Here is an 18,981-nt window from a genome sequence, read left to right as displayed (position 1 = left end):
CATGCTCGGGAATAATTTGCATGTATTTTATGTGCTTTAAGAGGGATTATAGATTGTATAAATGTGGAATAAAGCACATTTTTACAAGCTGGAGGAGTGGCACACAAAGCCTGCGGGTTACTTTTCATACATGGACTGTGACACACGGGCAGCGGCAGTGTCTTTAACCTCCGATGGGACATGGTTGCATTCCAGCACTGTCCAAAATCCCAGTGCTGACAGGCAGTTCATCCATATCAAAGCCCAAACACACCCTGCCGAACCGGAAAACTTCCTGCGATAGACCTGAAAGGAATGCCACTTAATTATCGCAATAAGAGACAGACGACGCGAAGTTAACCTGGATGTGTCTTTACATAGATTATGACTGTAAAAACATGTGAGTTGACAGGGCAGCTTTGCTCAACCACAGTTAGTGCATAAATTAATTCAAGCCTACACCCTGCATCATCTGAACACTGTCAAATGTCCCCTCTTTGCACACCTACCTTCCACTGCGCACACCCAAGTCACCACACAGAGAAGAACCGCAACCCAAGTGACCGGCATGGCCAGAATGAGTCCCCGCCTGTCCTCTCCCATTATCCGATTGACAGAAAAAAAAATCCCACAGAAACACGTTGTATTCCTCCGGTTAACAGTCACATCCCAGCCTTCAGTGTGTGTGCGTGTGTGTGAGTGTGTGCGTGCGTGCTGCACCGGCAGACTGCGCGAGGACTGAAGCGGACAGACAGCTGCTGGATCTCCGCTCTCTCTACTCTCAACCTCTTCTCTCTCTCACCTTTTCTGTCCAATCAGGAGAGAGTATGGCGGATCGCAAACCAATCACCCGTTCTTTCCCACCTGACCCGAAGCTGAATGCCCAATGGTCAGGGCTCCCCCACCCCGGCATGTAGGCTGTGCGACGTGACAGCGACCCCCAGCGGTCAATCTGCTGCACGGCGGTTAAACTGATGTTTAAAGAGAGGCTGATCCCCTCAGGGACATGCACAGGTGTGAAGGCTCGTGCTTCGTTGTGATAGGATGGGATGGATGCTCTGGTCTTTTTTTTTTTTTTTTTTTTTTTTGTACGCTGCAATAAAAGAATTTCTATCAGGTGAAACAGGTAAGCCAATAATGTCTCCTGATGTCCAGCCCAGTCCTAAACACAAACAGCAGACTCACAAGTTAAAGAGTGATTCAGGACTTTTATCATATTTCAACAGTTTTAACTTTTTTATTTTGATCAAAATAAAAGCAAATAGCACCACTCGTCTTATTCCAGCTGTCTTGCCTTCGTCATGATTGCTTCCAGTTTCCTTATATAAAGGTCATGGCAATTAATCTGTCACGTGATTTATTGATCACCACTAAAAACAACATTCGCAGCAAATGTTGTATTTTGTCAGTCTATTGGTAATTTTGTGATCTGTGACACTGGGCTATAAATAAAAAATGACTGATCTATAAGGCTGATCTGTAAGTCACATCATTAATCAATAGACTCCATAAGGAACCCAGCAACCAGACACCATGACACCACCCTGATGAAGGAGAGATAGCCAAACATGAAAGTACCATAATGGAAATGCTTGAAAATACCTGAATCAACAGTTGCTATTAGAGGCACGTTGGTCCAGTTGATTAATATTATGGTCCATCAAATGACTCTTTATTTTGCAAAGTGCTTTTTTTTTTTTTTTTTTTTTTTTGCTGATTAGAGATCTGATCTGATTGAATGAATGATGATAAAGTGCCGAGCATGTCAGGATTACATTCTCTGCATTATTAAAATTCATTCTCTGCATTCTGACGTTTAGCTGCAAAAGTTCAACACTTAAAATTCAAGCTCTACGATATTGTTCATGTTCACCATCACATCCCTTACACACCTACGGTTCAGATGTTTTGTTCAGATGGTATCAGTTGAACCTGTGCTTGTTTGGCTGTGACAGACTGTGTTCGAAATTGCATACTGATATACAGCCAACTACATACTCAATCAGCATGGACTGCTTGCTGCCTACTAAGCGAACGATTACACATGCCATTACCAGAAGACTGTTCACACTGAAGTATACTCAAGCAATACATCTTCCCTGCATCACACCGCTGCATCGATCACAGCATTACTGTCTGAGCTGCCACTGAATGGAAATTGTTCAACACAAATGTAAATCAATATTACCTCTTCCACTCAATGTAATATTTTCCAGGCAATTAAAAAAAAAAGGCCTGGCAAAGATTGTTTGTGGGTCACGTTTGATTTAAAGAAGAATAAAGAATTTATGTCAAACATGGGTCTTAATGTTATCTTAATGTCTCTGGCTATGTATGTTGCAGCCACCTGCTTTAGCCCCTGGCTGCATGTTATCCTACAGTGAAAACAGTGGGAGTGAGGTACACAGATTTTAATTTGGGAAACGAGAGCACCAGTAATGGACTGGTAGTTGGTACGTGCAGATAGTCTGAGTTCAGGTTTTGCAATTGTTACCAGGAGAGAAAAAGTTGGATTGGTGCACCCCTAGTGGCAATACGATGGAGCAATGACTGGATGGCAGCTACTTAAAAGTTTGCTGGCCCTCGGCAACAGCTGTAACAACAATCTAAAAGTTTTAATGACAACTGCAGAATGAAATCTGAAGACTTCACTCAGATACATTTCAGCCCCTGATGGCTTTGGATCAATTCACTCTTGAAGTTTCTGTCCTGTCTCTCGTCTCCTTCATCTCCTGCAGCTTCCTGTCTCTTACACTGTCTGTACGAAGGGAAAAAGCTGCTAAACAACACGACAGGGCAGATCATTGCTGTGACATTGCATTTTGCAGCCCAGACAGTCCATTTGCAGTCTCTCAACATGATTTTTCAGTTGTCCACAGCTTTTATGACACTGCACCATGTAGCACGACAACAATTGCTTTTATTCAATGGCTATCGCATCCTGTACACGTCGACCAGTATCTCAAAGAGTCATGTACATGTCTGTGTGGAGGTGAGAGGCAGACAAAGAGAGGGAGATTCATCTTATCTCAAAGCCAGCAGTTGGAAGCATTTCAAATCGTTTAGAAAACACATCAACACTGATCCTGTTTCATTTCAAACCACAGGTGGAGACCCAAAAATCGATTATAGACCCGCCAGCTGCCACATGAGCAGACCAATTATGTTTTACTGTATCTCGAGTTAAGTTGCATCACTTAAATTTGTGCAGCAAGAGCTGTGGAGCTGTTTGTTTTGAAGTAACTCTCACCTGGGGGAGTAAAAACGGTGAGTAAACTTTGATCACGGACAGACAGGGAGGGTGCTGAGCGTCGATAAATCATGTCTAGACACAGCCAAGTAGAGCCAACAGTTTGGTAGACTGCGACTACACGTGTCCTCCCACATCTCAGTGAAATTCAGCTCAGATTCTTCCTTTACTTCCATTGTTCACAAGTACAGGACAAGACACGTTTCAGGAGAGACACGTGATGCAGAAAAAGGGTAAATGTTCAGATGGGGTTTGCTCTGTCAGTCACAGATAAGGTACTGATGTTGAGAAATGAAATATGAGCCATGCACATTTAAGACTTTTCCATCATTTAAAAATAGATTCTTTGTGCCTGTGCATGTGCCTGCTGCTCTGTTTCCTTCTACCGTACTATATGCATCAGGAAAATAAATCATTTATGAACCCCGAACCCCTGACTGGTGCAGGATTGTCATCCCCACAGACAGCATGTGGTCCCGTTGTTCTCCTGCAGGGCCACATGAGGCTTGTCAGTGGCTGCTATAAAGAGCTATGTGTTTGTAGCTGTAGTGCAGCTGGTACGTTGATCACTGAGTGACTAAATGTGGTGGCCACAGAGCATCCAGTACAGGCAGCTTGATGACCAAAGTAACTCGTGCTTGGTCATATCTCTGCACCTAATGGGTGGATTCCTAGATACTTGTATGAAAAGCTGTATCAGATGACTCCAAAAATGAAGCAAGCATTACACCTGCTATAATGCTTACCATGTTTACCATTTTAGTAGCGAATATTGACATGCTAGCTAGCAAATGTGCAAAGCAGCACAAAACACAGAGTACAGCTGTGGCTGAATGACTTTATAAAGTATTGAAGGAATTTAAATTTTAGCCTGATGACCATCAAAACGATTAGAATTTCATGTCAGTCCATCTAGTAACTGTTGAGGCATTTCATTTAAAAGCACATACCAAACTCATTGCAGTGCTAAAGGAAAAACCAGAGGATCACCAAAATCATCGGGATCCCTCCTCTGGGGAACTTGAACGTCTGTACCAAATTTCCTGGACATCCTGCAGTGGTTGAGATATTTCAAATCAGTGGAGTGCCCCTTTAAATAAAGGCGTAGCTCATCAATAATAATCCAATCAAAATGTACATGGCAAAATCCACTGCCACAATCAAACAGTTTAATGAATGAAAGGTGTGATTAAATACACGGATGAATAAAAAAAAAATCAGTTCAATACACAACCCCAGTGTGTGTCAATGTGTGTGTGTGTGTGTGTGTGTGCAAGACTTGTGTGAATCAGGAGTCTCACATGTACCAGTATAGTTGAGACTGAAAGAAAGGCATGCCGAGTAAATGACACATCACCAGGCACATGTATACATGTTGTCAATACTGTACTGTATGTACAAAAACTGAACTGCAAACCTCTGTTTTCTTTTAACACTGTGCAGTTACAAACCTGGTGAAAATGTTGCCGCTAATGCTCAACGTACTCGGGGCAATGTCTGCTGTCAAAAAATGTAAAAAAAGTGTACAGTGTCACAAGTGCTTTGGTTTGACCTACTGTATGTCAGCCACTGTGTTGCTTCTAAGACTTCATTTCAATCAGTTACTTAACGCAGGTGTGCGTTCAACAAGGAGTCCTCTCTAGCACCGCTGCATCATGAAATGTTCTCCGGGGAGATTTTTGTGGTTATTGCAACCACAAGCGTCAGAATAACGTGCAGTTTTCTGTCTTCATTGCAGCAGAAGTGACAGAACTTAAGGGAACTGCTTGTCTGTGCTTTGATGAGACTGCTTATTTCTTCACAAAGGTGATGAGTTGTTAAAAAAGTGATCATTTCCCTTTCTTTTGAAATGGCTGGGTATACAGTAAAAGTGAGGTAAAATCTTGCAATCACGACATCTCTTACACTTCAGGAGTGTGATAATTTATCTGCAATATTCCAAAGAAATCCTACTGAGTGTATCTGTTTATGCCAACACACACCAAAACGTCTGAACGATCACATCACAGATTATGGGGGATTCATTGCCAATATAGTATTATACTGTACATTCATGGCTCAATATGGTGCCAGTCTTTTAGCTAATGTACACAAACATTTACAACTTACACAATGTTTGTTAAGGTGGACAACCTCGACTCTAGTTAGAAAATGAAATGAAACAAAAAAGCCTTGTTGAACGCACCACAAATCAGGGCACTACACCTTTTTTCACTGAGCTCTGCCCCCTGCTGACTGGAGACTGGACCTAAATGGACCTGATAGTCAATATGATCAATAACCCCATCATTATCTTCATCATTCTCTTCTTTGTCTTCATCGTCTTCCTCGTCTCCATCTTCTTCCAACCATCCTCATCACAAGAATCCATTGAAACCAGCTCAACAAATCACCACATCAACGAATCACACCCAAACTACGACAAATTGGAACCGAGCAAAACAAAATAAAGAATATTGTCACTGTCAATTTTTGCTCATCTTGGTCAAAGAAAATGTTCATTCATTCCCCAAGATGTCTTTTTCATTTTTTGGCAAAGTTAAGTTCCAATCTTTTCCCCCACCAAACCCCCTTTTTGTCCGTCCTATGGTCCCGCCCTACCCTCGACTTCAGAGTCTGATTGGAGGCAGTGGCGGTCCATCATCGCTGAAGCAGTAGGACGGCCAGTGGGAGCAGGATTAGGAGGCTACGGAGGCGGCTCTGAGACGTGGCTGCGCCTCTGACTCGGTTGTTGTCTGGCGGGTAGGCGTACAATCCTGGTCTGCTCCGAGAACACTGACCGCCTACGCACGTGCCGCTTCCTGAGCCGCTGATGTCATCACCTGAAGGTCATGACAGAGACAGAAAACGTGTTTCTAATGAGAAATTATTTATTGTGGTATAAAAAGAGGGAGATGAATTTTTCTCTTTTTTTGGCATGAAAGACATCATCTTCAGTCACGCCTGATAAGCTCCCACGTTTCAGGTTTGAAGTGTTAATTGCTGAGTGGGGACCATTTGACCTTCGTGAATGGAATCAATGTTTTAATTAAGTTTATTCGTCATTAGCTGGGGGTATTTACTCCGCAGGCCCCAGATGTCATCAACAAGGGATCCAGACCTTTAAATACCTTCATGCAGTGGCACATGTGTATGTACTGTATGTATAAAATATCAACAGTGGAAACTACTTTTTAGAGCACAAACATCAGAAAGGGACCCACTTGCGTCCTGGAAGTCCACGTCGTTGCCATCCAGTGCGTTTTTCAGTCTGTTGCTCATGATTTTGAGTTGCATGATCTGCTGCCGGATGGTCATGTCTGGCTTCGTGATGTCAAGCTCCACTTCTGGGTTGTTGATCTGATTGGCCAAGCCGTCACCCATCATCTCAGGAAGATACCTGATTGGACGAGAGAAGGGGCAGGGGAAGAAGATGTGGCTACATCGTTAGGGAAGTTCAGCTTAAAACAAACGCACAAACATCTGGTTGGTGAAATGTTAGTTTAAAGCATGGCTTGATTGGAATATCTTGTTTGCTTGTAAACACATGCATGCAGTCAGTCAGTAAATGTGCACAGCTGTGCTCAATCTTGTAAATTAGATGTGGCACTTTGTGCTGACAGCGCCTGGTCAGCAGATAGACAGAAGTGCAGGAATGCAACTCACACAAGCAAACAAATACACACACACACACACACACACACACACACACACACACACACACAGGCTTGTACCTCTGCACTTATGGGGACCATCAATGACAAGAGAACTCCACCAATTCAGCATTGTACTCCTATAACATTGGTGGCAATGTACACTGATGCATTAGAACTGGGGATATGTTTTTCATTCTGTCCGTTCGTCTTTCTCGTCAAAACCTTACCCACAATTCAACTCGACCGTTGACAGTTTGATTGTATATCCAGGTGTCTTATGCCAATGAAATATATTGCTAATATATTATATAAAATATTAATACAATTGTGCCGCTAGCCTCAATCAGACAGGAGGTGCAGGCTAACGGAGGCCTGGTAAGCTCACCTCCACACACCAACATTTTTTTGTAGGCTTTGATTCTCTAATTTAAGCAAAACAATAATTTACAATTACAATCTAATACAACAGAACTTTGTAAAACAAGAGCATGCCATCACCTAAAACCAAGTCTTAAAGATAAGTTCACTTCTTTTCAAGTCGAGTCAGTGGACCACGTGAATTCTCAAACCCTTCCCAAGGTGCTTTCAATGGAGGAGATGGGGAATAAAACCCACACGCACACAAATATTAAGGCTCAGCAGTCTGAGTTAGATAAATCACGAGGATCTCTTCCAAAGTTAATGTTTCTTTAGTGTGAAATTCCCCTTGAGCAAGACTGTGGACTTTGTCACTCATGTCCTCCATTGGAAATGTATTTGGAGATGTCTTCATGGTCAGTATGAACAGGAGGAATGATTCCATCCCGAATGACCTGTTTCAGTGTTCATATGAGTGTATGAGAGAGACGAGAACCTTTCCTTTAACTCCCAAATGTCCCTTTAAAGAAGTGTCCTCACTTTCAAAAAGCTCCTCAACTTCAAGTTTAAAACTCTTTGTCCTCATAAAGATAGAGGTACAAAAAGACACACACACACACACACACACACACACACACACACACACACACCATGTGCTTAGTGGTGGGATTTAATTTATGTTCTTGAAGCAGCTTACACTTTTAAATAACCCTATTTAAAGTCCATACTCCAAACCCATATTCCATCTTCCACTCAGAGGATTTATTGGAGTTGTAATTTTTGTGTGACATTTATTGAGCTCTCAAGAAATAACCACAAGATGTCGCTGTAGAGTTTCAAACAGTTCCATCATATTTCTAATTCACTCTCTGCCACACTGACACACACACAAATTCCACATTTCCTTAATCTGTCACACACAGTCAGCGATTCATCTATATTTCATGGCCTTTCTCACCTTTTTATCTCTCTCTCACACACATCTTCACACATCTGCACGTTCTGCTCGGCGCGGTGAGAACATGTAGACATGGATTAAAGGGGGCTGAACATCATGTAGGGTTGTGTCAGTGTGTGGCCATGAATGCTAGTGCTGCAGGGTGTGAATCCCCAGAGGCTTTTGAATCGAAGAAATGTCAGTTCAGAAACACCTTAGAATAAATTTCCATACACTGCTGTTTCCAGTTTGTCTGCGGAGAAATAGCTTGTTGCCTCTTTTGTTATGACACAAAGGATGCAAATGGCTTCAACCGGAAGAGAACTGGCCTGTTCCATAGCAACTTTATGGAAACCTAGCTGTCTCCTCTCCGTGCTTTATTCTCCTCTCTTTCAGCTTTTAAGTGCTGAAGAACATGTGTTTCCTTTTCGTGATGCATCTTCTTTCCATGCTACATGGATAAAATTTGTGTGGATTTTTCAGACCTTGAAAGTGTTTTATTCAACACTCTATAATCCAGTTTTCTGTCGGGGGATGGAGGAGTGGTTGGTTTAAAAGCTTGGCTGCAGGAACATCAACATGGCTGCAATGACTGAGATCAGAAATGTATTAAACCCAGGAATGAATGCACACATGATGCATTAAGGATCCAGGCTCACAAAGCTCTTTTGAAGAGGTCAGAAGTGTAACAAGAAAATAAACATGTGAACTAAATGGGAATAAACTTGAGTGAGAGCAAATCTTTTTTGATGTTGAGGTTAAATGATATCTTGTCAGACAGGTAGGGTGGATTTAGTTAAATTTAAACCTTAAACAAGCTTGTGATGGTCAGTGACAGGCAGCGTTTTACTGGTTTCTTCCTCACCTGGCTTTGGTAATTCCATTCCAGCATTTATCCTGACTGGCGCCCCCAGGTGCCAGTTTGCTGCAAAGTGCCAAGGGAAGCTGGACCCAGTACTGCCGCATCTCCCTCAGCTTACTGGACAGATCTGACACCTGAGGACAGGGACACTTTGTTTTGTTTTGCAAGTCACAGGTGAGTCACATTCTGAATCTTCTAAGTCAGGAATAGACTGTAAAACAAGCCATAATGGGTTTTTTTTAACTCACTTTTAGCTGCAACAGAATACGTGGTACATGCAATTGATGTAAATCATGACTTTTTTAAACATATCCGTTGTAATACATGGATAGAGTTGACAAAAGGTACCAAAAATACAACACATGCAAACAAGGGACGTAGGTGCAAACATGGCCAGAAATTCATCCATGAAATAACACATCTGTTCATGCACAAGCAATCCATGCTGCAACTACTCCCATAATAACCCTCTCCTCTCATTTATATGTGTGTCTGTGTGTGTCTGTGCGTATACATGCGCACACCTGCATCTCCAGTCTGAGTCCAGCGGTTGGAGAGGGTTTGTACTCTGATGCGGTCAGGGAGCCACTCTTCTTCCTCTGCTCTTGAGGGGTGGGACTTCCTGTTCCTGGTTCACCTGGGGTTCCACATGTCTGGTACACCTACACACACACACAAACACAAAGATACACAGATCAACTTAAGGAGTACCGGAAGCTGTGAACTTTGAAGTTTAAGGCAAGGCAAGGCAAATTTATTTGTACAGCACAATTCATACACCAGGCAATTCAAAGTGCTTTACAGAGGCATAAAAGTACATTAGAATCATACATTTCAAAGAAAGAAAGAAAGAGATTAGAAGAGAATAAAAAAAAATAAAAATAAAATACAGTTAAAGGAAAATTAAAAACAGAAGCCAGTCAAAGACAATAATTTAGCATTAAGAATGATTAAAGTCAGTGAGCAAATATATTTACTTTAAGTAAAAGCTGTAGCAAATAATAATGTTTTCAACCCTGATTTAAATGAGCTGACAGTTGGTGCAGACCTCAGGTGTGCAGGGAGAGTGTTCCACAGGTGAGGAGCATAATAACTGAAAGCTGCTTCACTTTGTTTGGTTCTCATTCTGGGAACACACAATAGACCTGTCCCTGATGACCTGAGAGGTCTGGATACTTCATATGGAGTTAATAAATCTACAATATATTTCGGTCCTAGACCATTTAATGCTTTGTAGACCAACAGTAAGATTTTAAAGTCTATTCTTTGACTCACAGGAAGCCAATGTAGCGATCTGAGGACTGGTGTGATATGGTCCATTTTTCTGGTGTTTGTAAGGACTCGTGCAGCAGCATTTTTTAACACTTAAAATCAGTAATTAATAGTTAGTCTGTATTTCAACAGTTGTGAGAACACAAACAATTCCACTAGATGTCGCCATCGAAGCGTTTCGAACTGTGATTCATTTTTCCATCCATGGCCAATGTGTTCAAGAACAATGTTAAGTACTGAGGAGACAGATACACACGGAAATATTGCACTTGATTGTATATACATTTATATGTTAAAGTCAATAGACATAAACAGAGCTGGACAATAAAGTAAAGTTTAAGTGTTGGAATAGAACAGCTTGGCTTTAAAGGCAAGGCCAAGGCTGTTAAAGCTGCACTCACTGCTTTCCCACTAAACAGACACTGATTTATACATCAGCAGAAATGTTACAGGAGCCGAGCTGCTCAGTAATGCCACCCAGCCTTATTTGAAGGACACATCTATTAAACCAGTAAAACATAGTGGTGAGAAATGGAGGCCATTACCACTGAAGGCGTACTCAAGGTAAGCTCCTTGAGAATAATAATTCTCTGTGTGATTTTGCATATTTCGTAATGCTTAATGATCGAATTCAGCCAACAACCTCATGAAGAGGGTTTGACAAATAATTCTGCGGATGCACAAGCTGGATGAAACGCTCCCAGGGAAATTCAATGAGTGATGAGACAAAGTGAGTCATCTTACTTTTGCTGTGAACGTGTCCATGTTTTCCTGCAGGAAGCGAACAGCCTCGTAGATCCGAGCAGGGATGGAGGAGAGAACCACATCGAGACTGGGCTCAGTGCTGAAGCTAGAGGCCACCTGGATCATGGTGTCTGAATGGAGGAAGGAGAGCAAGAGAAGTTAACCTCAGAGCCAGTTTTTTTTATTTGATTTGTTTCCCAAGCCACAACATCACAGTTTTACAGGACGTAAACTGGTCACACAGGAGTCTGAATCGCTAATTTGTGTTCTTTAATATCGTCATAAGTAATACTGAAAATCAATATGAGTGGTATTTGTGATTTTAGAGCTTTTAAAAGGCCTTGAGGTGGCAAAGAAGTTACTTCAGTCCGAACAGACATAATCATTGTTATACATTAGAAACAGACTATTTATCACATTAAGTTTGGACATTATGTTTAAATGCATGTTTGTTTATTCACGCCTACACATTTTCATATTGTTATCCTAAACCTCTGTCGAATCGGACTCACTTCACTCTATTAACTGAACAAACTTGTTGTAAATTGTCTGTTTTTTAGCTTCATAAATGGCATCTGTTCATGAGAAGTTGTTCATTTGTAGGATCTGAGAGGCTTTTCCTAGCAACTACTGCAAGTTGCTGTGTCGAAATTCCCCTTATGACAAATGCAGTATGAGTACATGAGTCATGAGTCAGTCTGGACCACTCATATATTTCATAATACCTCAAACTCTAAGTAAAACCAGTACATGACGCAAATTCTCTGAAATCATTCATCTGTACCAAATAAGAATAAATCACTTTGACTGGTTCTTGCATAAAGACCTCTGAACATCTGGATTATTTCCAGCATTACACTGCAATGTCTTTCACTGCAGTCTGAATCTTACCTATGAGGTTCTGCCACTCGGGGTCCAGGTCAGCTTGGTTGGCCAGGCAGCCCTTCATGACGTTGGAACAGTAGTTGGAGCAGGGTTTGACGGAGGCCAGGCCGCGACAGTGGGGGCAGTAAACCAGCTTCATCAAGGCCTTCATACACTCTGTACTCAGAGAAACCTGGGAAGGTTTTACAGGAGATATAGATAAATATATATACATATATATATAAAAGCTTTTACCATACAGCAGGATTTCTCAGGTGCAGTGAAGTAATTGTGGCATTAGTGGTAGCATTGATTTTTTTGTGCATGAGTAGATATCCAGATGGATTCCTGGCAATGTTTGCACCACTCATCTTTTATAATCCCAGGTTGTTATTGTATATATCAGCATCACAAACCTCAGAGCCGCCAGCATTGAAAGATGGACTTCTATATCCAGAGTCACTTAGTGAATGATGATTATATAAATGCTAGGTGCCGCCTCTTGTGGGAAATGTCTCATTTCAAAAACAAGTAGCTGTTCAGCTCTTCCCCTCTCATTTTCAACAGGGACTTCACTCCAGGATGACCATGCACAACAAACAGCTGAAGGAAAATTGTGAACAGTAGATGGCAGTATTGCAACATTTTAAAGAACACAGACTGACACGGCCAGCAATGATGGCTCTCTTTGTCTGCCTTTATGTCTTGCTGGCATCAAATTCAGAATAAGTATATATTAGCAAAGATCAATGCATTGAGATAAAACATTAAATATATTGTCTTTGTACTGCTGTCAGCTGAGGACATGGATTATAAAAAGGATGATCAAATTACCACATTCTGCTTTACTTCCGTCTAACGCAGCATCCCAACTTTTTGGGGGTTGCATGAAAATCAGTCCACAGACTCTTGAAAGCGGCTTGTTGTATAATCCATCACTGTCAACATCAAGTCTGCATGAATTTGTGTCAACATTACATTATCGTTGTGTGGTAATGTGGTTTAGGTGCTGACTGATTTAAAAAGTCTGCACTGATTACGATAACGCAGCTCTGACGAACATTAATGCAGACACAAGGTTCGCTGTGATTGATTAGGGAACTCAAGTTGGCTTCAAGAATGTGCTTTGACTGGAGATGAACAGAAGTGAATGGATGCCTCGAACTGTGAGGAAAATACATTCAAACGTCTAAATCACAGCAGAATAATTGCAAAATGATTAGCGGTGATGTAAAGTGCTGAATATGTGAGTTGGGGGAAATAGCTTGAAACATGAAAAATCTGTGATGTGGTTCTTTAACTTGCAGGTTTGGGGTGAAGTCAGCACAGTTAATTCAGCAGACTTACTTATAGGGCACGGATGATGAAAGAACGGGGGAAAAAGTCTCACTATGACCATAAAAGCTTGGTCAGACAGCCTACACAATACACATAGAAGGAAACAATCGCACATCAGACAGTGTGTTGTGATGGGAAAAACTGCATCATCACACCCATAATTTGACAACAGTGTTGTCATCCCTCCAAATAAGAGCTTTGTTGTGATGGCAGAGTCTGACACTTAATTTCTGATGATCTTTGTTTTTCATTTATAGGGTGGAGCCATTTTCTCTGACAGTTAGGGTGTGACGACCAGGCATCCATCATATCTGCTTCTCTGGAGCTCAGCCCAGCACGCACACACACACGCACACACACACACACACGCACATCTCTCTCTCACTAACACACAAACACTAACTCTCAGTTTTGTCTCACACCAACTCATCCTGTCTCTCTATGTCTGCCTCACACATGTGTCTCTCTGTACGTCTCATTCACACACACACACACACACACACACACACACACACACACACACTCACTCACCTGCGAGACCCTCCTGACCACCTCTCCACTCACGATCAGCCCCTGGACAAACGACCTGGCTGTGACAAAAGCCCGGATCACCTTCGCCTTCATGTCCCGTGGGATGTCTCCGAATGGCCGCAGCGTCTCCTGTTGCTTAGCAACACATTCAAGGTAGTCCTCTGACAGGTTGACCTGCCAGACAAGTGATGACAGGGGAACACATAGGAGAGGTACGTTATTGTTTTTTGGCCTTTTTTTCCTTTATTAGATCGCATGCATTATAGAGCGGGCAGTAAACGGGGGGAGACAGATGGAGGGTGACATGCAGCAAAAGTCCCAGTCCAGACTCTAGTCCAAGACATTGTGATTACATGATCAGCCTCTTAAAGAGAAGTATGTCATTAGATATTTAAAAAATGCTGGACACAAATGAGCTCTGGTTATGCATTTAAGTGTAATAATAGATGAAAAAGTGGTGGAAAAGTGGTGCATCTAAAAATGGCAATTTTAGCAACTTGTCACATCGTGCAAATATGTATCACATTCTCTTTGTAATTCAGAACAGAAACAGGGCCTGAAGATCATGATCAGAAATGTGAATCAACACAGTCCGTCATTCAAAATGTGACAAGGTTTTCGAGCTGAACTGGTGGGTTTACTCACGTCTGTGGGAGCGAAGGTTTTAAAGGTGCGCTCCAGAAGGCGGGACCAGAACTCAGACAGGGTCTCGTCCAGGTTGAGCGCGGAGCCCCGGTAGTACTGTCGCAGGTCGGTATACAGCTCTCCATAGAAACGGGTGTTCTGGGAGTACAGAGGGCCGAGAGGAGACAGCGCCTCCTGGAGGGAGCGCTCAGAACGACTGTGCAGGTCAGTGAAATACGCTGAAGGAGACAAAGGAAAGACGAGTTGACAGTCAGAGAAATAAGAGACGGAGGACAGAAAAAGAACAGCAGAACGGAAGCTGCAATATTTGAACTCTAACCCATTTTTATTATTTTTTTTTTTTTGCCACTTGGAGGAAGAACTCCACAACAAGTGTACTGCACATCATGATCCCCCAAAAACTAACCCATTGTATGTTGCATGGCATTAGAATAGTGCCACATGCATCTATTTGTTATCAAGATGGGCACTCATTTACTCTCCTTTCATTATAAGTGACTAGCACATATCATTTACATTTATTTAACATTTTTCAAGGTTTCTTTGCATTTTCTTTGCAGCCAGATGGATACAAAGTGACAGAGAGGTCAAACAGAAAGAATAAGAGAGTCAGCTTGCTGTCTCTGCTGCAAACTGGTCTGGGCTTTTCCCCCGTGCTTCAAAGGCTGTGTACCAGTGCCAGCCTGTTCTAACCACAACCAGATGGGCGACCACATTACTGCTACTGAGGTGGCCTGCTGCTTTGAGACTAATAATAATGTCCTCCTCCTCCTCTGACTGGTCTTCCTTCTGCTCTCGGTTTCTTTTCATTCTTTTTCTTCTTTTTTTCTATTTTGACTGTTTGTATTCAGTGCTAATGTCACATTTCTCACTTACTACGTTTGTCTAACTCCGGATTGTTAGCGGTGGCACTTCTCAGTCTTTCTTTCTTTTCTTCCTCCCTCCATCCCTCTCTTTCTCTGATGTGCAGTGATCTGCAGACTCGGCTCCTCAGTGGGTCAACTGCTCATTAGCTGAACCAGCCACTGCCCCAGGGGACATCCCCCTGTTTGTGTGTGTGTGTGTGTGTGTGTGTGTGTGTGTGTGTGTGTGTGTGTGTGTGTGTGTGCGTGTGTGCATGCGCGCCCCTTTCAGATCAGGGGATCGGCTTATCACATTTCATTGTGTCTGGCTGACTCTGCTCTCATTATAACACCCAGTCAGGGGTCCCCTTGATGCACAGGACACAAATATATCCAACCTCTCTCACACACACACACACACACACATACACACACAGGCGCATGCACACACACGCATTGTCACTACTGAAGCTGCAGGATTGAGCGTTGAGCACAGTCAGAGCTTGTACCAAACACAAATTCACAAATACACAAACTACTAATGTCACACTCCTCTGGACCCACTGCTGAAGCTTTGGTATTGAGCTCAGCCAGTAATGAGTGTCTATCCTGCAAACGCACACACGCACTACTTACTGTCAAAGCTCCTGTGGAGAGCGTTGAAGGCAGCCTGCAGTGACCTGCCGGCTTCTCTGATCAGTCCCTCTGTCTCTCGGGTGCTCAGGCCGGCCAGGTTCTCCTCCATGATGCTGGTACAACAGGTCGGGCCCTGGGGACACATCCTCAGATGTTCACCTGGCAAAGCGGAGAAGACCCAGAGTTCATTAATTTAATTATTTTATTCAATCAATTTACAAAATATGTCAGCGCTTTAAATTGCAGCAAATGTTAGCATGCTAACGTTAAGCACAGATGGTGAACATGTTGTACCTGCTTAGCTTCAGCATGGTAACATTCTCAAAGCCTATAAGAGGCAATGTGTGACAATGGAAAACATCAAAAGCTACCTGGGCGTACAGGTCATTGTATATTCCACACAGCTTTGGTGTACTTGGCATACTACTAAAAGCATAAAATTGGGAGATTTGTTTTGTTTGGACAATTACACTATGACACATCACCAGGGTTTAACACTGAAATAATCCCACAGTTTTACAGTGTAAATCTAATGTGTTAATCCATCAATACTTTGGAGCTTTGAAAGGAAGCAGCATTCATTATGAGTACTTTAACTATGGACATAGTGTATATTATTCGGTTCTTTGATGCTGGACTGGAGTGTTTTTCCAATGTGGTTCTGTTACTTTTTCTACAGCAAAGGATTTGAGTACCCCTCACACCACTGCATGAATCATTTATTGCACTCCTGGAATCCTTTTATATCTAGTTACCAACCTGAAAAGCACTCTGTACATTATATACACTATTCTTGATTTATACATAGCAACCAGGTTCACTGAATTAATAAACTTTACGTACAACAAAAGCATGTCGGGGTTTTAAGGACGTCACTGGTTTGAATTGAGCAGGGGACTTTTGTTGCATGTTATGCCTCTTTTCCTGTGTCCTCTCCAGTGATGGTAAAAGTTAGATTCATGTATAAGCAGCAACACTACATACTCCATTACAACTCAAAGTTTAGAGGGCATTTAATGTTCATTGATTATTAGAATTTTATTGTTGGTGAAATAACATGTAAGAAGCAATTCAATGTTGTGAACGTGGACCTTATTGTGACATCTTTTTATATGTTGGACAGTTTTTCTATAACAATGCATCATATTTTATAAACTAATCTTAAAAAGTACAATGTTTCCCTCTGAAATATGTTGGAGTAGAAGTACAAGGTAGCATAAAATCAACCCAAACCTGCTTTTTTTTCCTATTCTTTGGGGATTGTCCCACGAGGGAGAGCAAAAATAAAGATATTTTTCACACACACACACACACACACACACACACACATGCACACAAATAGACATGCACACACACTGACTCTGCCAGACAGCCTAGAAAGCAGTCTGCAGCATCAGTCTCTTGACAGCCTGTGTGTGTGTGTGTGTGTGTGTGTGTGTGTGTGTGTGTGTGTGTCTGTGTCTGTGTGTGTCTGTGTGTGTGGGTGCGTGGGTGTGTGTCTGTGTGTGTGTGCCAATGTCTGGGAAGGTTAAGGGTGACTAAGTACCCCACAGCTGTGTGCATCAGTGCTCTCTTTCTTCTTAACAGGTCCTGTGTTTGAGTATGTGTGTGTGGTGTGTGGTGTGTGTGTGTGTGTGTGTGTGTGGGTGGGTGGGTGGGTGGGTGGGTGTGTGTGTGTGTGTGTGTATGTGTGTGGGTGGGTGGGTGGATTGCGGGGTAGAATTTGTTCACGAGGGTAAGTGGAGCAGAAGAGGAGACGCCTTCATCATCACTGCACCATGAATCTTTCATCGGCACAGGCTGGTGTGTGTGTGTGTGTGTGTGTGTGTGTGTGTGTTTGCGTCAGAGAAACAGAGAGACAGACAGCCATAGTACAGGAAATAGCACCTTATGCACCACCTTACTTCCTTTCTCACATCCCTTTTGGCCTGTTTTAAGATGAGACAGGAATACCAGTGTGGAGCTGGAGCTGAACCTTCACACACAAACTCATCCACAGATCAACCAGGACTCTCGTTAATCTCCTCATCTCTTCAGTGGCCCTCATATGTCAAGTGCAGGTCAGTCAGTCTGAGATGAGACGCTCCACTCCTCTGAACACCATCAATCAAAATCACTTGCCGCTAATCACACCTGCTTTTTTCACTGAGCTGCGAGTCTGAGCGTTCAAAGTTGGAAAAAGCTTTCAGAAATGTACGTGCATCCTCACACTTCAACTGTGAATTTTCTCACAACTCCCACAATCCTGTCAATCTCGTTTCAAGACAGAACTACTGCATCAGCTCTCTGCATCTAACAGGGACTGCTCATGTCAACATGAGGGAAATGAGGGAGTCCCCAGCATTAAAATTCAAACTGAAATTTAAAAATCATTTTTAAAAAGAATTAAAGAATCGGTAAATATATCTTAACTATTTGTTTTGACTTACTGGTCAAAATTATAATTATCAAGAAGACATCTGTGTGTGATAGTCCCCCTACATTCGTGTTCTGCAGGGCCGTGAAATTCTGGTACTGACTAAGACTCAAACAGGCAGATAAGAAATAAGCACTAAAAAACAAAAACACAAAAATGAATGTTTCTCCATGCAACGGCAGCCCTAAAATGTTGAGGAAAAAAAAGGCCACCCAGAGGGTTGAGGGTTAGATTCTGTTTCCAGGAATATGCCAAAAAATGTCTGCAATAGCACAGTATCATTATAGATTATATTTCATAGTTCAGCTTGACTTAAAATCAACTCCTCTGACACATTCTCCTCAAAAACTGATCATTAGAAGCTAAAGAAGAGAGGGCAGGTGTGACACACAGGTGCATCAACCAGCATCAGAGTCAGCATTTTATTTAAAAATGTTCTAAAAACGTCTGAAGGGCTTGAGGATAAAGACAGCTTCCTCTGCTGAGGTTTAAAACCACACCATCAGTGTTACACATGTGGTTCAGAGACAGCACACGCCATCGTTGGGTGCTCATGCGCTGCAGTTAATGTTGGCATTTTGTTGTTGGTCTGCTTACCAACCTAGAGGGCGTTTACCACAGACACATATGCTTTAGTGCATTCCTGGGTTGCTGGGTAATGGAAGCAGCTGGC

At 42.4% G+C, this 18,981-nt stretch overlaps 2 protein-coding genes across 2 annotated transcripts in view; both read right to left on the bottom strand.

The window, feature by feature from the left end:
• Positions 1 to 1,539, bottom strand: part of LOC143316185 (ephrin type-B receptor 1-like) — an 84,813-nt gene extending 83,274 nt beyond the window's left edge. Inside the window, exon 1 of the mRNA XM_076723966.1 lies at positions 489 to 1,539. Within this exon, the coding sequence (XP_076580081.1) occupies positions 489 to 582 (94 nt within the window). The 5' untranslated portion in view covers positions 583 to 1,539. The remainder of the gene's footprint in view (positions 1 to 488) is intronic.
• Positions 1,540 to 4,376: 2,837 nt separating this feature from the next.
• Positions 4,377 to 18,981, bottom strand: part of LOC143318498 (glypican-1-like) — a 39,498-nt gene continuing 24,893 nt past the window's right edge. Inside the window, exons 2-10 of the mRNA XM_076726885.1 lie at positions 15,893 to 16,051; positions 14,415 to 14,632; positions 13,770 to 13,943; positions 11,928 to 12,093; positions 11,037 to 11,167; positions 9,545 to 9,682; positions 9,024 to 9,154; positions 6,433 to 6,608; positions 4,377 to 6,051 (exon numbers count right to left, since the gene is read on the bottom strand). Of these exons, the coding sequence (XP_076583000.1) occupies positions 5,870 to 6,051; positions 6,433 to 6,608; positions 9,024 to 9,154; positions 9,545 to 9,682; positions 11,037 to 11,167; positions 11,928 to 12,093; positions 13,770 to 13,943; positions 14,415 to 14,632; positions 15,893 to 16,051 (1,475 nt within the window). The 3' untranslated portion in view covers positions 4,377 to 5,869. The remainder of the gene's footprint in view (positions 6,052 to 6,432; positions 6,609 to 9,023; positions 9,155 to 9,544; positions 9,683 to 11,036; positions 11,168 to 11,927; positions 12,094 to 13,769; positions 13,944 to 14,414; positions 14,633 to 15,892; positions 16,052 to 18,981) is intronic.

This window comes from Chaetodon auriga, chromosome 3, assembly GCF_051107435.1.
Source record: "Chaetodon auriga isolate fChaAug3 chromosome 3, fChaAug3.hap1, whole genome shotgun sequence".
NCBI classification, from domain to species: domain Eukaryota; kingdom Metazoa; phylum Chordata; class Actinopteri; order Chaetodontiformes; family Chaetodontidae; genus Chaetodon; species Chaetodon auriga.
The sequence above is the reverse complement of the archived record's forward strand: the minus strand, read 5'-3'. Positions and strand labels throughout refer to the sequence as shown.